Raw genomic sequence first — 22,751 nt, 5'->3', positions numbered from 1 at the left:
ATAATTTGTAGATAATCTTAAATTGAGAAATTCTTTAATTATGATGTGCTATTTGGACCCCATTTATACTATTTGCTGTCCACTGAGATTTGATTAATAAAAGTAAACGTTGTCAATACCATAACAATTTTTAGTATTTTATATTCATATTTAGAATTGAAACGAAATAAATGTGCTGTTATTTTGTTTTCGTTACTCTTCTTCTTAAGACAGAAATTGAGGCTTTTGCATTTTCTTCGTGCATTGTTCATATACAAAATAAACATGAAAAACTGAAAAATAGCTATAAAAAACCATATGAAATAAATTATTTTGGAATAATAATGAAAATGTTAATTAATATAATTAGATGCATATTTAATTACTATATCAAATGCACTATTATCAAATGCATTTAAAACACTTGTAGTAATATTCTTTAGTATATCTCGATGTTAAAGAAATATATATATATATATATATACACTTTATTCCAAGTTTTGAAGTATAAAAAAGAAGAGAAAATCGTTTTTACTAAAACTTTCAAAATATTAATACTTAGCAAAAGAAATATAAAATATAAAATATCTCATTTATATATATATATATATATATATATATATATATATATATATATATATATATATATATATATATATATATTCAATAGTTTTTTTCTATTTGTGACTGAGTTGAAACGTTTTTCAGTTTAAAATTTAATATAAATGAATTTTTTTTAAAGTTTCGGCATTTAAAAATAATATTAAGTTGATTATTGAATTAATCTTAAGAATTTATTGTTTATGAAAACCTGATATTTTAAAAATATTTAAAACATATCGATATAAAAATTGTTTACTATTAAATCGATATGGACTTCATTAAATTTGACCGCTGCAATAAATAAAAAAGTGGATATGTGTTGGCGTTATGTAGAACAAGCCATTTGAATCAGAGAAATCAAATTTCGCTCAGATATATTCTACAGGATAGAAATATGCAATTTGATACGATTTTTTGACATTTTTATTAATTTAAATTTAAGCAAAATTTAGAGGGTTTTTTTCCCTCCAAAATTGCTGAAAATATTATTGGACAAATATGAAATGTGCACCAATTTGAAATTTAAAAAAATGTTCTTTTTTGCAGTTATATCGATTTAGTTGTCATAATTTTTATTTTATTTTTTATTAACTGTTAACAAAATATGCCTTGTTATTTAATATGTAGTAAAATATGCCTTGTTACTTTGGGTATATTTTACTACAATGCGAAAATTTCATTGCAATAAAATTCAAATCATTTTCATTGTTATAATAATTATTTCATTCTAGATTTTTATAGCATTATTGTTAATGATGACACGAAGATATGACTTATTTTTCCAAGCTAAAAAAGGCATACTTTTTTGTATTTACAATTAAAATTAAACTTTAAAAATAGGCAATCATGAATTTTTTTAAAGTTCATCTAATTTTAAAAATGGCTTCTTTATTAAATAACATTACATTTTTTTTGTTGAATCAAAGAAATTTCTGATTGTCAGAGGCATCATAAATTATGTATCGAATTAGATCAATGTAAGGTTTTTTTAAAAAACAGCACGGTTTACATATCTCTCGAAATTTGAACTTTGAAATTACTTCATTAAAGAAGCCAATATGATCATATTACACAAACATTTATTTGAAATTTTCATCAACTATTAATCTTAGAGAATCAACCAGCTGCGAAAAATGGGTGATACACTGTATATAGTATTATTACTTTTTCATGAAAATTGAAACTTTTTTACATCTAAATACATTAAATAGTTTTCTTCAGATTTCTAAAATAGAATAATTAGGCTGGCATTAAGAATAATTAAACCTGTTTCTATTATTTTTAATGTCCATTATAATTCTAGCTCAAACCTTAATTTCCATACCAATAGAAATATCTTTTCATCCATACTTCTCTTATACTATTTTTTAATTAAAGAGCTAAGCCATTTATTAATATTCCTTTATATTCTTTTACTGAACAAACTTAATTAAATAATTTCAAATCGTCATGAAATAATTCTGAGTACCTTCGTTAATGAAAAAGAATTTTTTTGTTAAAGAAACATGCGTTTTTGATATGTATGCTATTAACATAAATTGTTATGAGTGATATTATGTAATTCATTGTTTCTAAGGGATTAAAAAAAATTTGGGGGGAAGGGGTGCTGGGGAAATTGAGCTTTTAAATCTTTATAAACTTTTGTACTTATTTTCAAATATGAGAGAAGATAGTGAACAGAATTTTAAAATTTATAATTACAACAAAAATTAATAAAAAATTATCTATTTTAACAACATATTTAATTTAAATAATCATAAAAAATATGGCTAATTTGTAAAAAAAATCAATTGAGTTTTTAATATTTTAATACTAAATCTATAATGACAAAAGAAAGTTCAACTGTGAATGGTAATATGCTTTATTATTCTAATCGCTTACTATCAAACAATCTCGCGAAAATCGCATTTGAAGCGTGCAATTTACGCGCCGCCTCCTTTTTTGCATTGCAAATCGTTTTTCCTGCACAGCTCACACGCCATACAGCGTTGAACGATTCACAGGCGCAAAAACATACTTCTCTTCTCCCGACCACGTGTTTTAATCTAGGCGTGGTTTGATATCAATCCTGTCAACCAATCCCCCTCCTTGATTCCCCGACGGCGCGTGCGCGGCACGCGACTCACATCCAATGGGATCACTCTTTTGGAACCACATCCCCCCCTTTCCCAACCTGGGGAAGTTAGTATCAATCTCAATCATAAAGACAAGCTGCGCTTTCAAGAGTTGGAGGTTCAAAAATAATTTTTACCGCTCCCCCCTCCCTCTGTGTCATTTCTTCCTTCTTCTTTTTTTATTTCTTCTTTTTCTGGTTCTTCGTCTGCCTGCTTGCTCCAAGTAGTGTGTTGCTTGTTTTTATTATGAAAGAAGTATGCGGCGTTGCAGCACAGCAGCCGAAGATGTTATTTTGAGACAGCTATGTGCCTTCTCTCGTCAAATCTGCTGCCTTGGCTCGCCCGAATTTATTCAGAAGAACAAATAAAATAAAAGGAATTCCGGCGAATTTTTCTTTTGTTATAGCCAGTCTCTGCCAGACTTGCAAAAAGGTGTATTTAATGTAGACAGCAGCCAGCCAGCCAAGTCCGAGTTATTATTGGAAGTCAACGAAAGAAAAGATAAAGAAAGGGAGGAAGAGGAGTGTTAAAACGGTGTCTTCAGAAAAGGATGGTGACTTTGTCCTCCTCAGGCGGGGCTGCTGTTCCATAACTCTTCGAGTTCGAGGGAGAAGTTGAGTGTCGGTGTGGACCGGTGAGGAAGAACCCCCTTTTCAACAGTCGTCTGCCGGAAATCTGTCCCTTGGCAGAGGAGTCTTTAAAAGGACCCCAGAGAAAGCCGTCAAAGGATCGCAGAATGGCTGATGACAAAGGTAAGTGTCATAGTTCATGTGCGAACAATCTTGATTAACCCTTCCTATAACTATCGTCTTGTTAGCATTTCTTTAATATTAAGCTTTAAAAAAATTTTCCATTTAATTTTATCATGCCCAATCTTGTACCATAAATAATCGAATTTCAAGTTAAAATGTTATTAAAATAATTAAGTATTATTAAAACAAAAATATGTTAATAAAGAGAAAATATTTCTATAAAATATGTTTATTTATAAAACGCTTATCATTTTCAAAAGGGTAATTGCAGATTACCAAGCTGCTATTCAACATAGATATATAAATAATACAATAGTTTTCGTTTTTCAGTTTTAAGACCGATAACAAGCTTTGCTTACTTTAATCATCATTCTCTATAGTTTTATAGTGATTTTTTTTAAATACAGTGTAAAGCAAATAGACAAAATCGTTTGTTTTCAAAAAAAATTAATTTAATAATCGGTTTGTTTCTTATCATTTTTTCCTTATTAGTTTACTAGATATGTCTTACATAATAAAATAGCCTTCGATTTCAATTTATTATTTAGCTAATTTTATACAATAAAAGTCATTCGATAGTTCATCTTTAACACAATGTCTTATAAAAATTCTCCTTTAGCTCTAATTAATTGCATATTATGCATTGCCAATCTGCGTATTAACTTGATTTTTCTATTAAATTAATGATTTAAATTTTTTCACAAGTCTTTGCAACTACTCGAAAATTTGTAAAATGTTAAATTATGAAAAAAAAAATGAAAGTTATAAAATTATGTTTGAAGACGAACTAAATATTACATTGCCATTTAAATGATTTATTTATTTTGAAAAATTGTTCAACTGTAATGTTTTTGTTATAAATATATTCTACAGTATTAAAACTGATTTAAAGTAGTTCGAATTTCGAATCTATAATGTATGGGCCAAAAACGACTGCAACTATTATTTAACTAATATTTGACCGAAAATGTTAATAATTAATTAATTTTACAGCTTCAAGTTCCATTAAAAAGTTTTTAATCTAAACATTTTAAAAGAGAATTATTTTTTTACATATGGTGACTATTTAGGAAATGCATGAGTAGAAGTAATATTTATCTATTTCTGTTCACCCAAGAAAAAATATTATAAACAAAATTAATTATAGCAAAAACAAAGCACAAAAATATATGATAACAATATTTTTTTATCTTTTTAAAAGCTTTAAAGAAAATGGAATCATATACAAATTTATTTATAAAAGATTATTGACTACTATAAAAATATAAAATGCTTTTTTCATGTACTTACAAAGGATTGAATGGTTTGTGAAATCTATAATTGCTCCAGAAAAATCAGTAATATTCTGTAAAAAAATCTGATCAAAAATTATAATTCTACAATTGCATTATAATTCATAATTTTCTTATCATTGAGATGAATAATTCCCTTTATAATGCTTAATTGTAATCTAAAGAAAAAAAAACTTTTTAGTATAACTGAGCATGCGCCAAGCTATCTAATCTGATTCGAGAGGAATTTGTTTTATCTATTTAGTTACGAAATCAAGTGATAGAATCGAAGAAACGAATAAAATATTACAAAAAATTCAGTGAAAAGTTCAGATATAAAGAGAAAACATTTAAAAGAATAACTAGAAACGTATAAAAGAAAACATACAAAATTTATTTTGAAAAAGTGTTTAGTTAGAAATATTTGAAATCATGTAACTGTTATTTTAAAATAACTTATTGATGCGAAATAAATTTCGATCTTCTATATTTGTTCTTATTTATTAAAGTCTTTTCATAGAATAAACGTAATAAATCTATAAATTGACATTTATACTTTTATACATTTAAAACATTTTTTATAAGTAGTTTAAATATGTAATTTATTATGTTTAATTATGTAAATTACTGCATAAAGGAAAAAAAATAGTTTCGAGTTTTTTTCTGTATACTGATTTTTATTCTATTTAAAATTATTGGATAAATTTCTTATTTTTAAGAAGAAAAAATTATTAAAAACGAAACCCAGCTTCTAATTACAACAATAAGCAACCTTTAACTTCAACAGATTAATTTTTGCATCCAGAAGAGGAGGAAATTATTTATATTTCTTTATCTACTCATTTTTTCAAAAGTAAATATATAAAATTAAAAAACATTTCTAAAAAAAACCTTTTATTACTTTAACATTTACTATTTCAACACTTTTCTTACTTGAAAACTGAAACGCGAATAACAATATTGGAATTCATTTGTACATATAAAAATCTTTTTCATAATTAGTTGGATCATAATTGTTTACTTCAAGGTGAATTTTATACTACACATCATTGAATATTATATAAATTGTAGCTCCTAGATTCATTTATTTGGAGTTAAAAAAAGTACAAAGGCAATAAAATATTAAAATATGCAAATTAATAAGTAAAAATAAAAATAAAAAGTGCACAAATAAACACAAAATCATTGCAAACTTTTTTTCAAAGTATTTACTTAGGAATGCATTGAAATTGAATAATTAGATGTATTATTACAATATTATTGATTTGAAAAAAAAAATCATGAATTAGAAACAAAACAAAATCAAAGAGAGGGAAGCTAGGAGATATTGGTAAATATATGTGTCATTCCGGAAGTATCGATAAAGTAATCTTCTGAGGTCCAAACGTATAAATTAATAATGCAGTAAGTTAGCAACTATAAGAATGAAATCAAGAGTTTCTTGGAGCAAATGAAATGCAAAACAAGTTATCTCGCATAGAAGCCTTGCATTTTAAAGCATAAATTTATTTTGAGACCACTAAAACGTCCTTGATGTGCATTTGATTATGGTTAATTTTCTTGCAAATTCTTTTACATGATTTTATGCTTTGAAAGCAAAGCATCTTCTTTGAAATTAATTATTTTCTTTAAATTTTTATTAAAAAGTACTTATTAGATAGCAAAAATCAGATTTCAATATTTTCGAAACTTCATACACTTTGCTACATATTAAAAAAAGATTGGATGGTATTTATATATATCCTATGCACCAATATTAGCAATGCGCATATTGAAAAATTATACAATATATTTTAGATCCAGGATTTTTATATTGAAATATAAAAAATTATTTTTAAGATTAAAAAAAAAATAGGAATTTTAATTTTGAAATTCCAACTCAGAGCGTGAAAAAAAAAACACGAGTACTATGAAAAAGGAAAGGGAATGAAAAAGGAAATGGAAAAAGGAAAAGGAAAGGAACATTTTAAACTACTGCGATTACAAAAATGATTTTTTGACAATTTTGATTTCCGGTTTAATTAAATAAGCAGAAAAAGATGGGTATAAAAATCTCAAGCCTTTTAATTTAATATTTCAAAGAAGTATTTTTAATATTTTCTATCATCTAATCCAATAAAAAAAATAGAAGCAGATGTTAAAACATAATATTTTGTGATTATTTCCTTTAACAAGGATTAGATGCTGCAAAATAAAAAAAATAAAAAAAAAATAAAAAAACTTCAATGTATGTAAATGTTTGGCAAGCTTTTACTCCTAGCTTTAAGCACCCTTATTAGTTATTTTTAAGTATTCAAAACTGATAAATTTATTAAATTTTGTTAAAAACTGATAAAATTATTTAATTTTATTAAAAACTGATAAAATTATTAAATAAATAATTATTTACTTATCTAGGGGAAAAAATTAACCATAAAAAATATATCATCTATTCCATTTCTGTATATGCAGACAAAAAAAAAAAAAACATGTGATTTCAGGATCCTAGCATTGCCAATTTCCCATACACTTTTTTTTTTTAACTTGAATAAACTAGTTTCAGAATTACATCAAGATCAGGTACATTAAAAATATAGTGAAACAAATCTATTATCGTATAGGCTTCTATATTTCGTTGTGAATTTCGAACTACTTTTTAATAAGGATTTTGAAGTTTAATTTGATAAAATGTTTCTTTCATATACTTGATTTCAAAGGAACAATGTTATAGAATTTTTTCTAGTGATAAAAGCAAAAGTGTACTTGAAACGTCTACCGGCCAGATCGTTTGCTCCAAAAGAAAAAAAAATAAGCTCAGATTTATTTTACAAAATTGCTAAGAATTCATTGAGGACATATTTAAAAAAATTTTTAAGTAACTAAAAATTTGGGTAAATTTCAGCTTTTCTTGGCAATAACTTGCCAAAATAATATATTATAAAATTATTTCGGTACCATCTGAAAATTTAATTAATATTTATTACCTAATATAAATGAAATTGCTGTGATTTCATTTATATTAGTGTAATTTTAAAATGCGAATTGAGGGATTTTTTACATCTATTGATGCAAGTTTTACAATACTTGTTTGTCTTCTAATGAATTTCAAGCCATTTTTTATGCTTCGTACAATTATTTAATTTCATGAGTTATTCCATTATTAAAAATGATAGAATGAAGATATTTTTTTGCGTATTCTGTTGCGTTATTGTGATGAGTATTTAATTTTCTATTTCAATTTATTAGTTTTTGATAAAACCTATGAACCATATCCAGTAACCTATTTGAAGTTGTTATAGAAACATATTTATCTTGATGAGAAAATTAGTCCTATTTCTACTATTCTTTAATTATTTTTCATGAACGAGTTTCAATCCATCAAACTTTCAACTTTATAATTAAATGTTTAAAAATTTGCATTACAATAATTTGGGCTTTTAAAATAAATTAAACATTCATTTTTGTTTATATAATTTAAATTAAATTTTCATTGAAATAATAAATCTCCAACTTATCATAGGCATAGAAAAGAGCAGGTATAAGGTTTCTTTAATAATGTGAGCTAAGTTTCTTTCGGGATCTGTAGCTAAATAAATGTCTTGCAGCTGTAAATATGCAGAGCAAGATATAATATTTATACGCGAAGTAGAAACACTAACGAATTTTTTCCGGTAAAATTCTAATAATAATAAAAACAAAAAATATGTGTTTGTCTATCTTTTGGCGAATTAAAGGGCAAACTTCAAGCACCAAAAAGAGAGAACTAATATTCAATATTTTAAAATATTAAATAGGAATATTTTTTGGTACAGGAACATTATTCTGAAATATTTTATCACTTTTATAAGTCTATTTGGATTGTCATAATAGCTTAAATTTTAGGGGTTTTTGCCTACTGGCATTTAGAAAAATTCAGAAAAGGTGCTAGTTTCGAATTAAGGTATAATATGCAATTTCAGCTGATGAGTAAACTCGGGATAAGGGATTTAATTGAATCAATACCCAAACCAACATTCCAAAACAAATAAATTGCCTCGAAATGTGATTGACTTGATTTTTAATTATCTTGCATAAAATGATGCAATATTATTTAATCTTTATCTATATTGCTTAATCATATAACAATTTTTTAGACAACAATCAGAGTTTCACCTCTGGAAAAAAGTAATATTTCACTCCATTAGATTTTTATTAAAACTTATTGAATAGATTATCCCTTATTCTATTGGATAGATAGATCCAATAGATTTCTTTTAATATCTATAGCTAGTGGTAAATCTTGATTTTCTTTATAATCTAAGTATTTATAATATATTTTGATATCTAAGCTCATCTTAAAGGATTCGTGGAGATTCGCTATTTTCCTTTCTTTGCATGAAAATAAAGTTCTACAGGAATAGTTGATTTAAAATGTAGCATTTTAATTCTTCGTAGCGAAATCATATTTCTAATGTTACCTAAAATTTTATCTATTTTATTACCTTTTTATTAAACCTAATTAACTTTTATATAACTGTTGGGATTTTGATAGTTCAAAGATACTCGTATTATAATTGTTATCAAACTGCTATATTTGTCTAATTAACCACATAATAACTTCAAATCTTCAAACAAAGTCGTCTTACTTCAAATTTTAAGAACATTTTGTTCACTTTATTTCTATAATTTATCATAAAATTTTGGTGAATTTTCCAAATAATTATGACAGTTGAAAAACAGAGTAGTAAAAACTTTTCATTTTCACATACATTTTTTTAATTTTATTTGTCTTTTACCAGATCATAATTAAAATTCAAACAACTGGACACGCAGTGATATGAAATATCTATAAATCTGATATATTCCTTTTGAAAACAAAATCCTTTTATTTTTTGCACATTAATTCTTTTCGTAAAAAGTCAAATGACCTACATTTGCTTTCAACCTTTCTTCTGCTCAGCTTGAAAGTAAAAGTAAATTCTTCCTCCGCTAAATATGACCTAGTTTCCTTTTAGGGAAGCCCCTGGAGGGGGTGCAAAGAAAAGAAAGGAAGGAATAAATAATAAAAAAGCGGAGGATTTAAGAGTAAAAGAGGAGGTAACAGGGCAACACGAGGGTAAATTAGGGAAACTTAGACAGCTAACGCGTGCTGGGTACAGGTGGGGTCACAGTCTGCTTGACTTCTTGGGGGGCTGTTTTAAGGAGGTGCCCCAAAGAATAAGAGATGGCTTTTTAGGAAAGTATGCCTCCACTTACCGAAAAAAGAAGGAGGACTTATTCTAGGTTCATTGTCGAGCACCGCTGAAAGGCCTAGGCTTTGAGTCATCGGGGAGTAGGCCACGGGGTAATGAAGGTATTTTCAGAGGGGGTGGGGGATCAATATTCGCTGACTTAGCTCAGCAGAAAATTTCCGGGGTAATCCTTGTACAAACAACTCGTCTGGAAATATTAAGATATTCCTAAGAAAAATCTTGCCTTTAGGAGAATTGCTGGTTTATCTTCCGGTTCAAGAGTTGTCAAGAGAGTGTCAGAATCAAAAAAGATCATTTTAAAAGTTAAGAAAAATATCATGAAATAAAATATGGACATAACTACAAATAATTCGGAGTATGAATATCATACATATACTTATAAGAGAACATGAAAAAGTGCTTTCAAAAAATAATAATTTTCAAATAATAAGTAAGGAATTAATCCTCTGGAAAGTTTTGGATGCTCCTAGGAAAAATCTTACCATTTTAAAAGTTCATAAAAATACCATGAAATAAAATGTCAACATAGTTACAAATAATTCGGAATATGAACAGCATATATTCTTATAAGAGAATATAAAAAAGTATTTTCAAATTATTTCACTAGTTAAACAAAATAGTTATTTCACTAGTTAATTAAATTTAGATGCATTTTTAAATTCAATAAAAAGCTATTATTTCATCATTTAACTAACTTGTTCACCTTTATGGATACTCAAAATTAGAATTGAATCGCTCATCTTTTTTTTCCTTTGTAGAACTCTTCCTGTTTTTAATTGCGTTTATCATTCCATTTGCTGACAATTAAATACAACGTATGATCAGTAAGGTACTTGATTTGCAAAGCACAAAGTTATTAATTTAAAAAATTTTTTTATTATTATTGACTAAAAAGTTATTATTATTAAAATTTATATGACTTTCTTAAAACTAAAACGATTTGCTTAAAATAAAGTTGATTTGTTAAGCACAAACTGCACTTTACCTTTTGTTGAGGAGGAGCGCTTGCAGGAAAAGAAACACCCATAAAATACTGAGAGTTTTTGTAGGCCTTTCAGATATTCAAGAAACTGTCATTAAAATCTTTATAAATTCAATCTTGAAAACGATTTTCAATGATTTCACTGATTTTGATTCATTTCACCGATAATTTTATTTAAGGAGAAATTTCGAAATCTTTGTTCTGGGTGTGTTGGGATTTTTGCATCAAAACAGCATGTTAGCTGTCAAATATTCTTTATATTCAGGATTTAAATTCTGTCTTGATATTTCACATGTAATCAATTTAAAGGATATATATTTTTGACCAAACTAAGAAAATTAGAGAGTCCTAATGACATTCATTCGAGGGAAAAAAAACAGTTTTAAGGAGATAAAAAAAAAGAAAAATTCTGGTTTACATTTGAATTTTTAAATTCATCCTTAATGGCATATTTCTTGTTCACTTTTTTTAAATAGATAACATAGGTCTCATCAGATGTACTTACTAGAGTAATTGTTCTTTAACTGATATATTTTCTAATGGAGATCAGTTCCACGATATCATATCTCTGTTATGTTTAGTTGATCTGCCTTTTAAGTTTAATGGAACTATAGTTTTACTTTTTTATTTGTCTTGCAAAATGCATAAATATTAAATAGAATCCTTCTTTAGGTTTCAACAATGAGAGAAACGCCCGATAAAATATTTGATGAAACAGTAAAAGCAGTCAGTTTGAATTTCAGGACAACAATGTAATCCGTTGTTGGAAATGAAGCAAAAAGATATTTTAAAAAATTGCCAAAATGTAGGAAAAATTTGCTTGTCTATTAAATTGGTATCATTAGAAAGACAATTATTTAAGCTTTCAAACAAAGTAAAATTTAATTTTTCTCAATAGTATTTTTGGAATTTTTACGGGAAATGCCAAGATCCTGCTTAATTGTTAATTAATAAAAATTCCAAAGAAAATTTTTAAAAAATCACTTCGATTCACACATTTTTCTGCCTCCAAGGTATATATAGCTACCGAATTTCAAGTCAAATGATCTGTCCTGTAGAGCGTCAACGCACACATGCACACTCATTTATCTTTATTATTAGTAGAGATAATAACAGATAATTCACATTGACCTAAATAAAAACACAATATATTTTCATAAAATTCTAAGCAAGGAACTAATGTTCAACAGCAATAATTTTTATTGCATTACAATCAGTTGGCTACTGAAAATAAATTTAATTATAAAAGAAGGTGTATAGCCATTTATTAATTCTTTAATATAGATTTTACCTCACTTAGAATTTTATAAACCAAGGAAAGAATATCTAAATGGGGTTCAAGAATATATTACAATGGTATTGATAAAAAAATTAATTAATATGATGTTTTGTTCATCAAGTAAGACCACTCGGTTGAAAAGGATTAAGAAAACAAAAGATAGAGCGTTCTAAAACCATATATAAAGAGAATGAAAAAAAGCAAAATAATACTACGAATTGAGAACATTTGCCTTTGTTACAACACTGAGAGAACTTTTTAAATTCTATATGAATACTAATTCTAATCAATATATTAAAAAAGTGTTAAAATAATTTATCAATAGCAATTAAATAATCTTAATCTATATCGATAACGTTATTTTGTCGACAGTGAAGTCACTTTTATTTCATTTTAATTTATTATTTTCAATACTTTTTAATACTAAAACTGCATCTTGTTCATTAGTCTATCTAATAAATTTCATGTTTTACTCTTATTTGATTAGATACAACAGGTAATTTAGCTTAACATTTTCGATGTTTTTATTAATATTCCTGAATGGGGAAACTGGAAAAAAAGTGAACAACGGAAGGAATTCATCCTCAAAATGAATAAAATCATTACACTGGGTATCCAAGGACGCACCAAAATCAAGCATTTACTCTTTTAAATATATAAATAAAAAATAGAACTCAAAAATAAGAGTTATTTAAAAAAAATATTCATAGACAGAAAGCCATCAGAGTGAGTAATTTTACTAGATTTACTGAAATAATTCATGAACAAATATAAAAATTTGAATCATAAATTGCGAATGTTCTCCTTCACATACCGATTCTTGAATCATTAGGAATATAAAAAAAGTTTATATATTATTATAAAGTGATAATTTAAATAAATAAATAAGTAATAAAGTGATTATAAAGTGTTATTATAAAGTGATAATTTAAATAAATAAATAACTAATAAAGTGATTATAAAGTGAAAATTTAAATGAAAAAAAAACTATCAAAGTCATTTTTGGAAGGTCTATGGATATATGGCTGTTTAATTTCGGCTAATTTAATTAATGGTTGTTAATCACAAAATTCTACTAACTATTTTAAATGCAATGTTTATAATAATAACTCACTTTAATTAAAAAGGATGAATAGTGAAAATTGCTGAAATTAAGTTCATCCTCTAGTTTTCTTAGTTTATTTCTTTATACAGATCTATAATCATATTTTATAGACCGGTTTGTACCCTTTTCATTTCTATGGACTTAAACTTTATTAAAAATTACAAGTTGTTAAATTTTCTTAGCTCGAAAAATATCTTTTTTCCCCGACTCATTTTAATAGCGTAATTCACCAGATTACTAACCTTCTTATTTTCATAAATCCTTTTTGACGATAAAAAATTTCATTGATCCATTTGTGACTCTAAAATATTTGTCCTGGTCTCGAATGCATTTACTAACAAAATATTTAAATTTAAGAATTAGTATAAATATATAATTTTGTATAACTATTTGATAATTTAATAGAAAAGTTTTAGGATGAATTTTTTAATGAAGGAATTGAAAAAACAATGCCTTATGACTTTTCTTTATTCCATTGTTTGATATTTAAAGGTGCGTCTGAGCATCGCTTTGCACTGTATTACTCAATTTTCAAACAAAAATATTTCTCAATTTTTAAAAAATTTCGCTCTGCATAGCCCCAATTTTTTTTATATATATACGAATTATAGCCCAATTAGGGGCCATAATTCGAGATAAAAATGGCGAATAATCCTTAATTATTTCAAATATTCTGAACTTCCTAATAAATCCTGAGTTGAATCAAAATGGCAACTTAAAACCCCAAAATGGATATGTCATCTAATTTCTTATTAGAAGAAACAAATCTGAAAGATTCTACATTTCTGTCAAAAAAAATAATAATAATATGAATTTTGAAAAATGCCTCCGAAACAAATTTTAAACATTCCTTTTATTTTTAACAATTAATGAATATTTTAAAAAATCAGGTTTTTGTAAATTATTTTAATTTATTTTGAATAAAAATTTTGAAGTACATTTCTTATGTACGGCAAAAGCATTAAAAATCTAATTTTACACTACAATCATGTAAATTAATGTAAATAATTTGAGTCAATAATGGTTGCATTTTTTTAGTAATAATAAATTTTTAATGTTAATAATAAATCTTGCAGAAGACGATTGTAGTAAAAAGTAATAAAATAGGTTCATTTATAAAATTTGTTTGAAAAGTTCGCATACTTAAATAGCACATCGGTTTTCAAAAAAAATTACAAGTTTAATTTTTATAAAAAATTGGTAATTAAATTACTTATGCCAACTATTAAGAAATTCTAAAAGCTGCATTGTTTCTACACACATGGAAACAAAATATTCACTGGATTACAATTTATTTACTATATAATTTTGAGGCTTAAATTTCACTAATCATTATTAAGTTTAAAATAATCTGGAGCCATTTTGATGGTCCAATAAAAATATCAGAATTATGATTCATTTTATTTTATAGAACCATGATAAATAAAAAGGATTCTTTAGTACCAACCCGAATGTAACAGTTTTTGAATGCAAACATAAATATTTCTTTTTATCAGTTAAGTTTTTTTTTCTTTCATAAAAAACCGTTTTATCTGGAAATTGAAATAATCAACTTAAGATATATTTATTGGAATAATTTACATCTGAGGTTGAAAAGCATTGTTTTAAAACTTAAATGAATGCTAAATACTCTGGGCAATTAGACGCTAATCGAAATATAAAGGGTTAAAAAAGGAGTAGTGAATTTTGTTGAATGCATCCTCTTAATAAGTAAATGAAGAAAAAAATGATGCGGCTTGTTGAATCATTAATTATTAATTAACAAGACAAAAGAATTTTCCTTAGAAAACAAGATGGCTGTATTTAAATTAAATAATATATCATATTATACAAGAAGGTTTAATTTTATTCAAATAATGATTGGTTGTCAGAGAATTTCGTGGGGAAAAATGATCAAAAAGTCATAATTTTAAAATTTATCGAAATAGAGAGAGGAAAATATACATAGGAAAAGATTAGCTCACTTTTTTACTAGAGAAAGATGGTTTTTAAAAACTTTAATAAATTTAAATAAGATTAAAAACAATGTTAAAAAACAAAACTAATTATCTCCCATTATTTCGGTCAGAAAAATATACAGAAAGAATTAATTGATGAAAATAGTCTTAGAATTTATTTAGACCTATAAAAATGTTTTAGTTATATATATATATATATATATATATATATATATATATATATATATATATATATATATATATATATATATATATATATATATATATATATATATATATACTTTAAGTTTTTTTTTTTATCATTTTGCAGGGCATAACTGCCCTCCAGTTGTGATGATCGCAAGATTTAACTTTTTGAGAGATTTTCACACTAAAAAAGAACGGTGTTAGTTGTTGACATCTTGGCCTCATAAGGAACTTGATATAGCCAAAACAATTTTTGTTTTTCTCTGCTTTGTGATATCGTGTCCTTTCCCATCCTGTAAGATGTAAAAAGGATTACAAAACTGTCGTGTTACATGATGATATAAATCAGTCCAATATATTGTATAGCTTCAGGTTTTATATCCTTTCTCTATCTATCATATTATTTATAATGAATTTCTGTTTCGCTGTTTTTGTTTTTTGAGACTAATCTTTCTTTCATAGAGTTTCCACGGTGATGATGAGGCAGTACACATAAAATACATAAAATAAATTCAATCGGTAAAGTAAATGCCATATTATTTTCCATTATAAAATTTATCTTTAAAAAAAACAATTAAAAACTGTGCAGTAAATAAAATAAATATTAAGTATGTTATATTTTTATAAAAGTTAATTAATGCATTATTTTATTAAATCATTTATTTAATACTATCCGTTTAGTGAACATTTGTCTCTCCCATAATATTGGTTGTGTTTACTTGAAATTAAATCAACTATGCTTCATTTCATGTTCATGAATCTCCCAAGAAATCATTTTTAAACATCAGATTGTGAGAGATATCAAAGCCTTGTTATTTTAATAGCATTGCACTTGTTCTGCTCATTATGTATATGAACCATCCTAACATTGTAAAGTTCTATGACCTCATACAGTTATTAAAAATTTAACTGTCTCGATTATTCATCATCTAGCTTTCGCGGTGTAATTTCACTTTTTTATTCTTTATTCAAATTATGTAAATATTAAACAGCATACAGTTATTAAAAATTTAACTGTCTCGATTATTCATCATCTAGCTTTCGCGGTGTAATTTCACTTTTTTATTCTTTATTCAAATTATGTAAATATTAAACAGCATACAGTTATTAAAAATTTAACTGTCTCGATTATTCATCATCTAGCTTTCGCGGTGTAATTTCACTTTTTTATTCTTTATTCAAATTATGTAAATATTAAACAGCATACAGTTATTAAAAATTTAACTGTCTCGATTATTCATCATCTAGCTTTCGCGGTGTAATTTCACTTTTTTATTCTTTATTCAAATTATGTAAATATTAAACAGCATACAGTTATTAAAAATTTAACTGTCTCGATTATTCATCATCTAGCTTTCGCGGTGTAATTTCACTTTTTTATTCTTTATTCAAATTATGTAAATATTAAACAGCATACAGTTATTAAAAATTTAACTATCTCGATTATTCATCATCTAGCTTTCGCGGTGTAATTTCACTTTTTTATTCTTTATTCAAATTATGTAAATATTAAACAGCATACAGTTATTAAAAATTTAACTGTCTCGATTATTCATCATCTAGCTTTCGCGGTGTAATTTCACTTTTTTATTCTTTATTCAAATTATGTAAATATTAAACAGCATACAGTTATTAAAAATTTAACTGTCTCGATTATTCATCATCTAGCTTTCGCGGTGTAATTTCACTTTTTTATTCTTTATTCAAATTATGTAAATATTAAACAGAATTCTTTTTCTTTGACTTGCAACAATGGCAGAAAATCACGCAATTAAATATCTGAGTAAACAATAAAAGCAGTTTTAATGTCATTTTGATAATACTATAAATTTTGCATAATAATATTTTTATAATTTAATTACAATTAGGGTAAAATTTTGCAGAAAATAAACAGATTTTATTAAAAAAAGATATGTTGAATTTTAAATCCGCTTAAGAATAATTCTTGCTCAATAATATTTTCGGGTGTTATTCCTGAAAAAAGCCAAAATTTCATTTAATTTTAATTAATTAAAAATAATTAAATTATTGTTTATAGCTCTTAGATACACGTTTCCATTCTCCAAAGCATATTTATGCTAAATTTAGCAAATTTTGGTTAAAATGTCTATTCTGCTGAATGCCAACACACACACGCAAGCATACAAAGAGAAAGAGACAGACAGACAAAAATACAATAATCAGTGTTGGCAGAAGAAATAGAGACAATTATGTTAAACTAATTCTCGGGGCTAAAGGCATTGATAATAAATTAATGAGTAAACATAGCTGTAGGAACAGTAGCGAATCTATTATGTTATCCATTTTTCGTCAGTTTGATACAAGGCTCTCCAATAGTTGATCAAAATGCCATCTAATTAATCTTCATTTTAAAATCGCAAAAATTCTTTCAAAAGATCTTATTTATAAGAATTCTTACAAAATTAAGATTAATTCTTAACATAAGAAGTTTTACAAAAAAAGGAGAAATAAGCTTTATCATTTTATCTAATGACTACCGCATATGCTAACCATCAATCTTTTTGTCCAAATATAAGTATTAAATTCATTCTCCTGTTATTATTATGAAGGTTTTTGTTAAGATTAGCGAAGTCACGCAATCTTATATTTTTTGCAAATAGCGATATATAGTATATAACTATTTAAACTTAACTTTGAAGCAAGAAATACTTTAAACGAAAACATCTGATAGCAGAACTTCCTTTAATACTGAATTTTTTGCTTTCGTGCAACAACTATAAATAAAATTCGTATCATTTTTTTAATACAAATGTATAGACAAGTTCACATATTTGTCTAATGTTTCTTGTTTCCCTGAGGAAATAGTTTTCTGATCTTACTGCCTGTCTTTAATTAGTTTACTTCTTATCTTTACCATTCATAAACTTGTTTTGGACAAATATGTGAAAATTAATTCCACATTAGGATTTAATATTAAACAATTATATAATTTAATAACGATATTCTAATGCTTTCCTCCCATGTCATGTTAAACGACGACTTGGTTCAAGATGTGCTATTAAATTTATTTATTTATTTTTGCTATGTTTCAAACTAAAATTTTGGCATTGTCCTCCCATCAAATTTTCCATGTCCTTCCATTAAAACAAATGTATTTATAAGGAGAACTATAAAATAATATTGTGCTGTTTTTGACATTATTATTAATTTAAATCCACCGAATAGACTATATAAGCTCCTAAACCTTTGAAAAATAAAACAATGATAAAATAATTTTGAAAACCTTATCAACAATTAAATATAAGCATGGTGTAATATGAATTTGTAGGGACCAATAGGTTTTATACTTCATGCGAATTTGGTAAACTGTGTTCTTGATAATAGTAATTCATTTGACATACCTGAATCATAACAAAACATAAGCAGTACCCTCCCCATAATTGTCCCTGAATGATCAGTGATGGACAGAATCACTATCAGAAGAAATGATCTATATTTTATAGAACCTTCATCTTTTTCAGAGAGAGAATTTCAGCAAAAATTGAGAGTTTGCATTCGTTTGCTCAACAGAAACAGGTTTTGAATAGAGCAGCAATTGATTGTAAGTCACAATAACAGATGAAGGTATCAGAAGCTAAACTAAAAAATCTTATAATAACCTATAACCAAATTTAATAGTTATCTAATCGATGTACGAAATTCTGTCTCTATCTAAATACTTGAGAAATTCAAATCCTTTTCGTTGACAATGTGATATAAGCCAATAATTTCTGTACTATAGACCACAAATAAGTAAGCATTTCTGAATAAAATGTTTACTGTTGACATAGTAGCTGCCTGATGGTACATTTTATTGCCGGAAAAAAGGTTTTATCATCTTTAATCTCGTTCTATGTACAAGGCAGAGTACAGAGTCATCAGTACAATAACTAACAGAATTTTTATAAATTTTAAATGTGTGTCCAACGTAGAAATCAGTTGTGAAGTCCAATAGTGGGTTTAACTCAAAGTTTCAGAGAGTAAAATTTTACTTAACAAATCCGGCGCACTCAGATATCGAAGAAGTCTGGGCTAAATATTTTTTTGTATAAATTTACAAAGATGTTGTTTGCAGCTCTTATATACGTGTTCAACATACTCAGATTTGATTTCATAATGACTCAATGCTTGCTGAACGTATAGCTGGTCTCTAAGTCCAGTTATGATTATAATAAAATTGGCAGAAAAAATCCTATAATTCCCTCGAACCTTTCCATCGGAATCAGCCGCACCTGTCATTTGGCTATCAACTTTTGTCTGCACATCTAAATTATATTTGAAGAAAGTTTAAAGAGATATTCTTTCTTAACTTGTGAAGATTTGCTTAATGAATTTGTTTTGCAAGGAAAGCGATATCTACAGATTTACCTGCAAAAAGAAACTCTGCTTTGAGTTTATTTCTTCGACTTAAGGATAGCAGAGATTTCATGCTGTTCACTGTCACTAAGAATCTATTGACATGATTGCTCTAGATGAAAATATCTTTTAAATGTGAGGAGCTAGGTCACCCTTACTAAGCACAAGGTAATTACGATAGTTATAGCAAGGAGCAATTGTATATTTTTGCAATAAAATTCTTCAGGCTTACATCAATAAAGTTAATTCTAAAAGAACGTAAAGGACTCGATGTCTGCTTTCTCATAATGTTGTTGATGGTGCCGCCATTTCCTTATAGAGCAGTATAAAAAAAAATCCATAAAAAACAAAACTGCGGTATGCCTCGTATAATATAGTTACAATAAAACATGGAATTTAAAAACTGTACGTTAAACACGAATCGAATTTAACTCTAAATTACTTTAATTTCTTAAAATGCATTTTATGGTTATGAGTGCTCTAGTATTGAATTATTTGCAACGGTAACTATTAAAATAATGAGCATTAGGAACAAACATTTTTTAAATCACTTACAAATGTAGTGGAAAATTATGATATCAATTCGATCTGGAATCCAATATGATTTCTTAAATCATGAATTCTTTACATACTTTAAGCAATTGTTTAAAGTTGCCCTTATGAGAAAGCTGACCAAAACACCAATGTTAAAATTTTCTTTTGAGAAAAAATGAAATCCATTCATCACTGTAACGTCAACAGAATACTAGACCACACAAGAGTCCAATCTCCCATTTCAAACAATGATTTGAGCAAAAAAGAGTCCAATCATTCCCAAATCACGCAGAACAATTCAGCTTCTATAAATGAATCAGTTTATGACTCTCTCTCCCCATCAGTGAGTACTGTCCATTTAATGAATGCATTTGCCACAAAGGTCCTCAGGATAAGAGTGTTTGTTGAGGGGCATTAATCTTTGATTGTTTAGGGGGTTGGGATCCCATCCACCCCTGACAGTCATTCGCCTCGGGCTCTCACCGTGAGAATACATTCTGGGATTGGACAAGTGATTGCTGCTTCGGGCGATCAGGGGATGAGGTGGATTGCTTGCTTTTCCATTGGCCCACCGCCACTCTGAATCCATGAGCAGCATTCCACCCTTTCTAGGTAAGATCGCTTCAATTATTGACGATATGGGAAGGAAAACATGTAGGCAATGATTTGCTTTCGGAGATGAAGGTAAGGGCCCAGAGAATGATTGGCATTCCTCCATGAGTATACCGCAGAATATTTCTAACGCCAATATTGTGATTAAAATATCAAGGTCCTGAATCATCAAGATATGTAGGTTTTCATTGTAAGTTCACTTTCGATCTTAGTGTGAACAAGCTCTGTTTTTAATTTAAATTTTAAAATTTGTTTCAAAAATTGAATTTTAAAGTGTGATTTCATATAATAGTAAAATTCTTTTTTCTGTTGCGCATGGTTGTATTTTGTTACTTTGTATCCCAACAGAGAGAAATCAGAAACAGAACAAACTCATAATCTAGCAACTAAAGCACTATACTATACTATAAGCATAAATATTACTGCATAGTATCTTTACGAAATACAAAAATGAAATTTCGAGATTTGTGTTTTTTCCTTGACAGATGATAAAAATGAATTATTGCTGCAGGTGTAGTTTTTTTTGCAAGTTATTTTGTTAGATATAAACATATAGAACTAAGCGAAAATTTTACAGATAATTGAAATTTCTGCTTAATATTCCTCAATAAAAAAAATTGTAAACATTCTGTTCTGCTTCCAAGTTGATAAATGTGTTGTGCATAACTTTTTAATATATATTTAAGAATATATAATTTAGTGGCTACAATTGAATTCAACTGCACAATAACAGTTGAACTAATTTTTACTTCTAAATATTTTACATCCAGTAGTAGCCAATGAAAAATTACTAATCTTTATTTATCTCTAAGTTATCATTGAAAGATGTCGCATAAACCAAAACGACGATGATATCTAATGTTGTTCTCAGTCCAAATCAATCACAATTCATTTATTTTGGACAGTATTATTGGTCCAATTTAAATTTATAGTGACATTTTCTTTAAAAAAATATAAATAATATGCTTTTATTAGTCGATATTGTAGATAGAATTTCATGGTATAAGAATCAATTTGAGGAGTCTTAGGCCAGATTTTTATCTGTCAAATAAAAGAATTATAATTTTATATTAAATCGTTCTATGATGTGCATTCTTAACCCTTTCAATTCGAAAAAGTAATCTGATGCATAATTATTCACCTAATACAAGGGCGTGTTTATTGTTCCAAAAAATAAATATATATATTTGTTTTAAATTGAATTTCTCTGAAAAATGAATCTACATATTTTTACCATTCTATAGGCGATTTTAACATTCAAAATTGAAAAATAAATAAATAAAACGTCAAAATGATGAATGATGAATGTGAGGCAGCATCCGAGTGCAAAGGGTTAAGTGATATATAAGGAAATAAAGATGACAGCGCTTAAATTTCTTTTATTTCAGGCTTACATAGCTTTTTCTGCTCTCCTGTCTCAACATATATGAAATAAACTTTTTATCCAGTCATATTTTACTACAGCTTCTTTTGTAAATAATGAAAATGACCAAGTTCTTTTGGAGATTGGTTGAAAGTTTTATGACTTTCCGGAAATCATTTTTACTCTCTGGAAACTTAATATAATTCCAAAAAGGGTCAAATGCTTGTCGAGCTGTAAAATGGTTAACTAAGAAATAACACAATGAAGAATTACCCTTTCACTACTGACCTGGCCCTAATCCGACCGTGCAAATTCCATCCTGACTGGCAAGTTTCTGTTCAAAATTCCATTTGGATGTTGTAGAACGAGTCATCACACACTTTGAATCGTGTACCTATAATTTCAAACAAAACCCGGCACTCCTGGATAATAATTGCACGGCTGGTT

The 22,751-nt window shown here is 26.8% G+C and overlaps 1 protein-coding gene across 1 annotated transcript in view; it reads left to right on the top strand.

The window, feature by feature from the left end:
- The first annotated feature begins 3,009 nt into the window (after positions 1–3,009).
- Positions 3,010–22,751, top strand: part of LOC129984204 (protein lin-28 homolog) — a 241,009-nt gene continuing 221,267 nt past the window's right edge. The window contains exon 1 of the mRNA XM_056094027.1: positions 3,010–3,448. Within this exon, the coding sequence (XP_055950002.1) occupies positions 3,433–3,448 (16 nt within the window). The 5' untranslated portion in view covers positions 3,010–3,432. The remainder of the gene's footprint in view (positions 3,449–22,751) is intronic.

Source organism: Argiope bruennichi, chromosome 9, assembly GCF_947563725.1.
Source record: "Argiope bruennichi chromosome 9, qqArgBrue1.1, whole genome shotgun sequence".
Taxonomy (NCBI): domain Eukaryota; kingdom Metazoa; phylum Arthropoda; class Arachnida; order Araneae; family Araneidae; genus Argiope; species Argiope bruennichi.
Note: the sequence above shows the minus strand (reverse complement) of the source record. Positions and strands in the feature narration are given on the sequence as shown.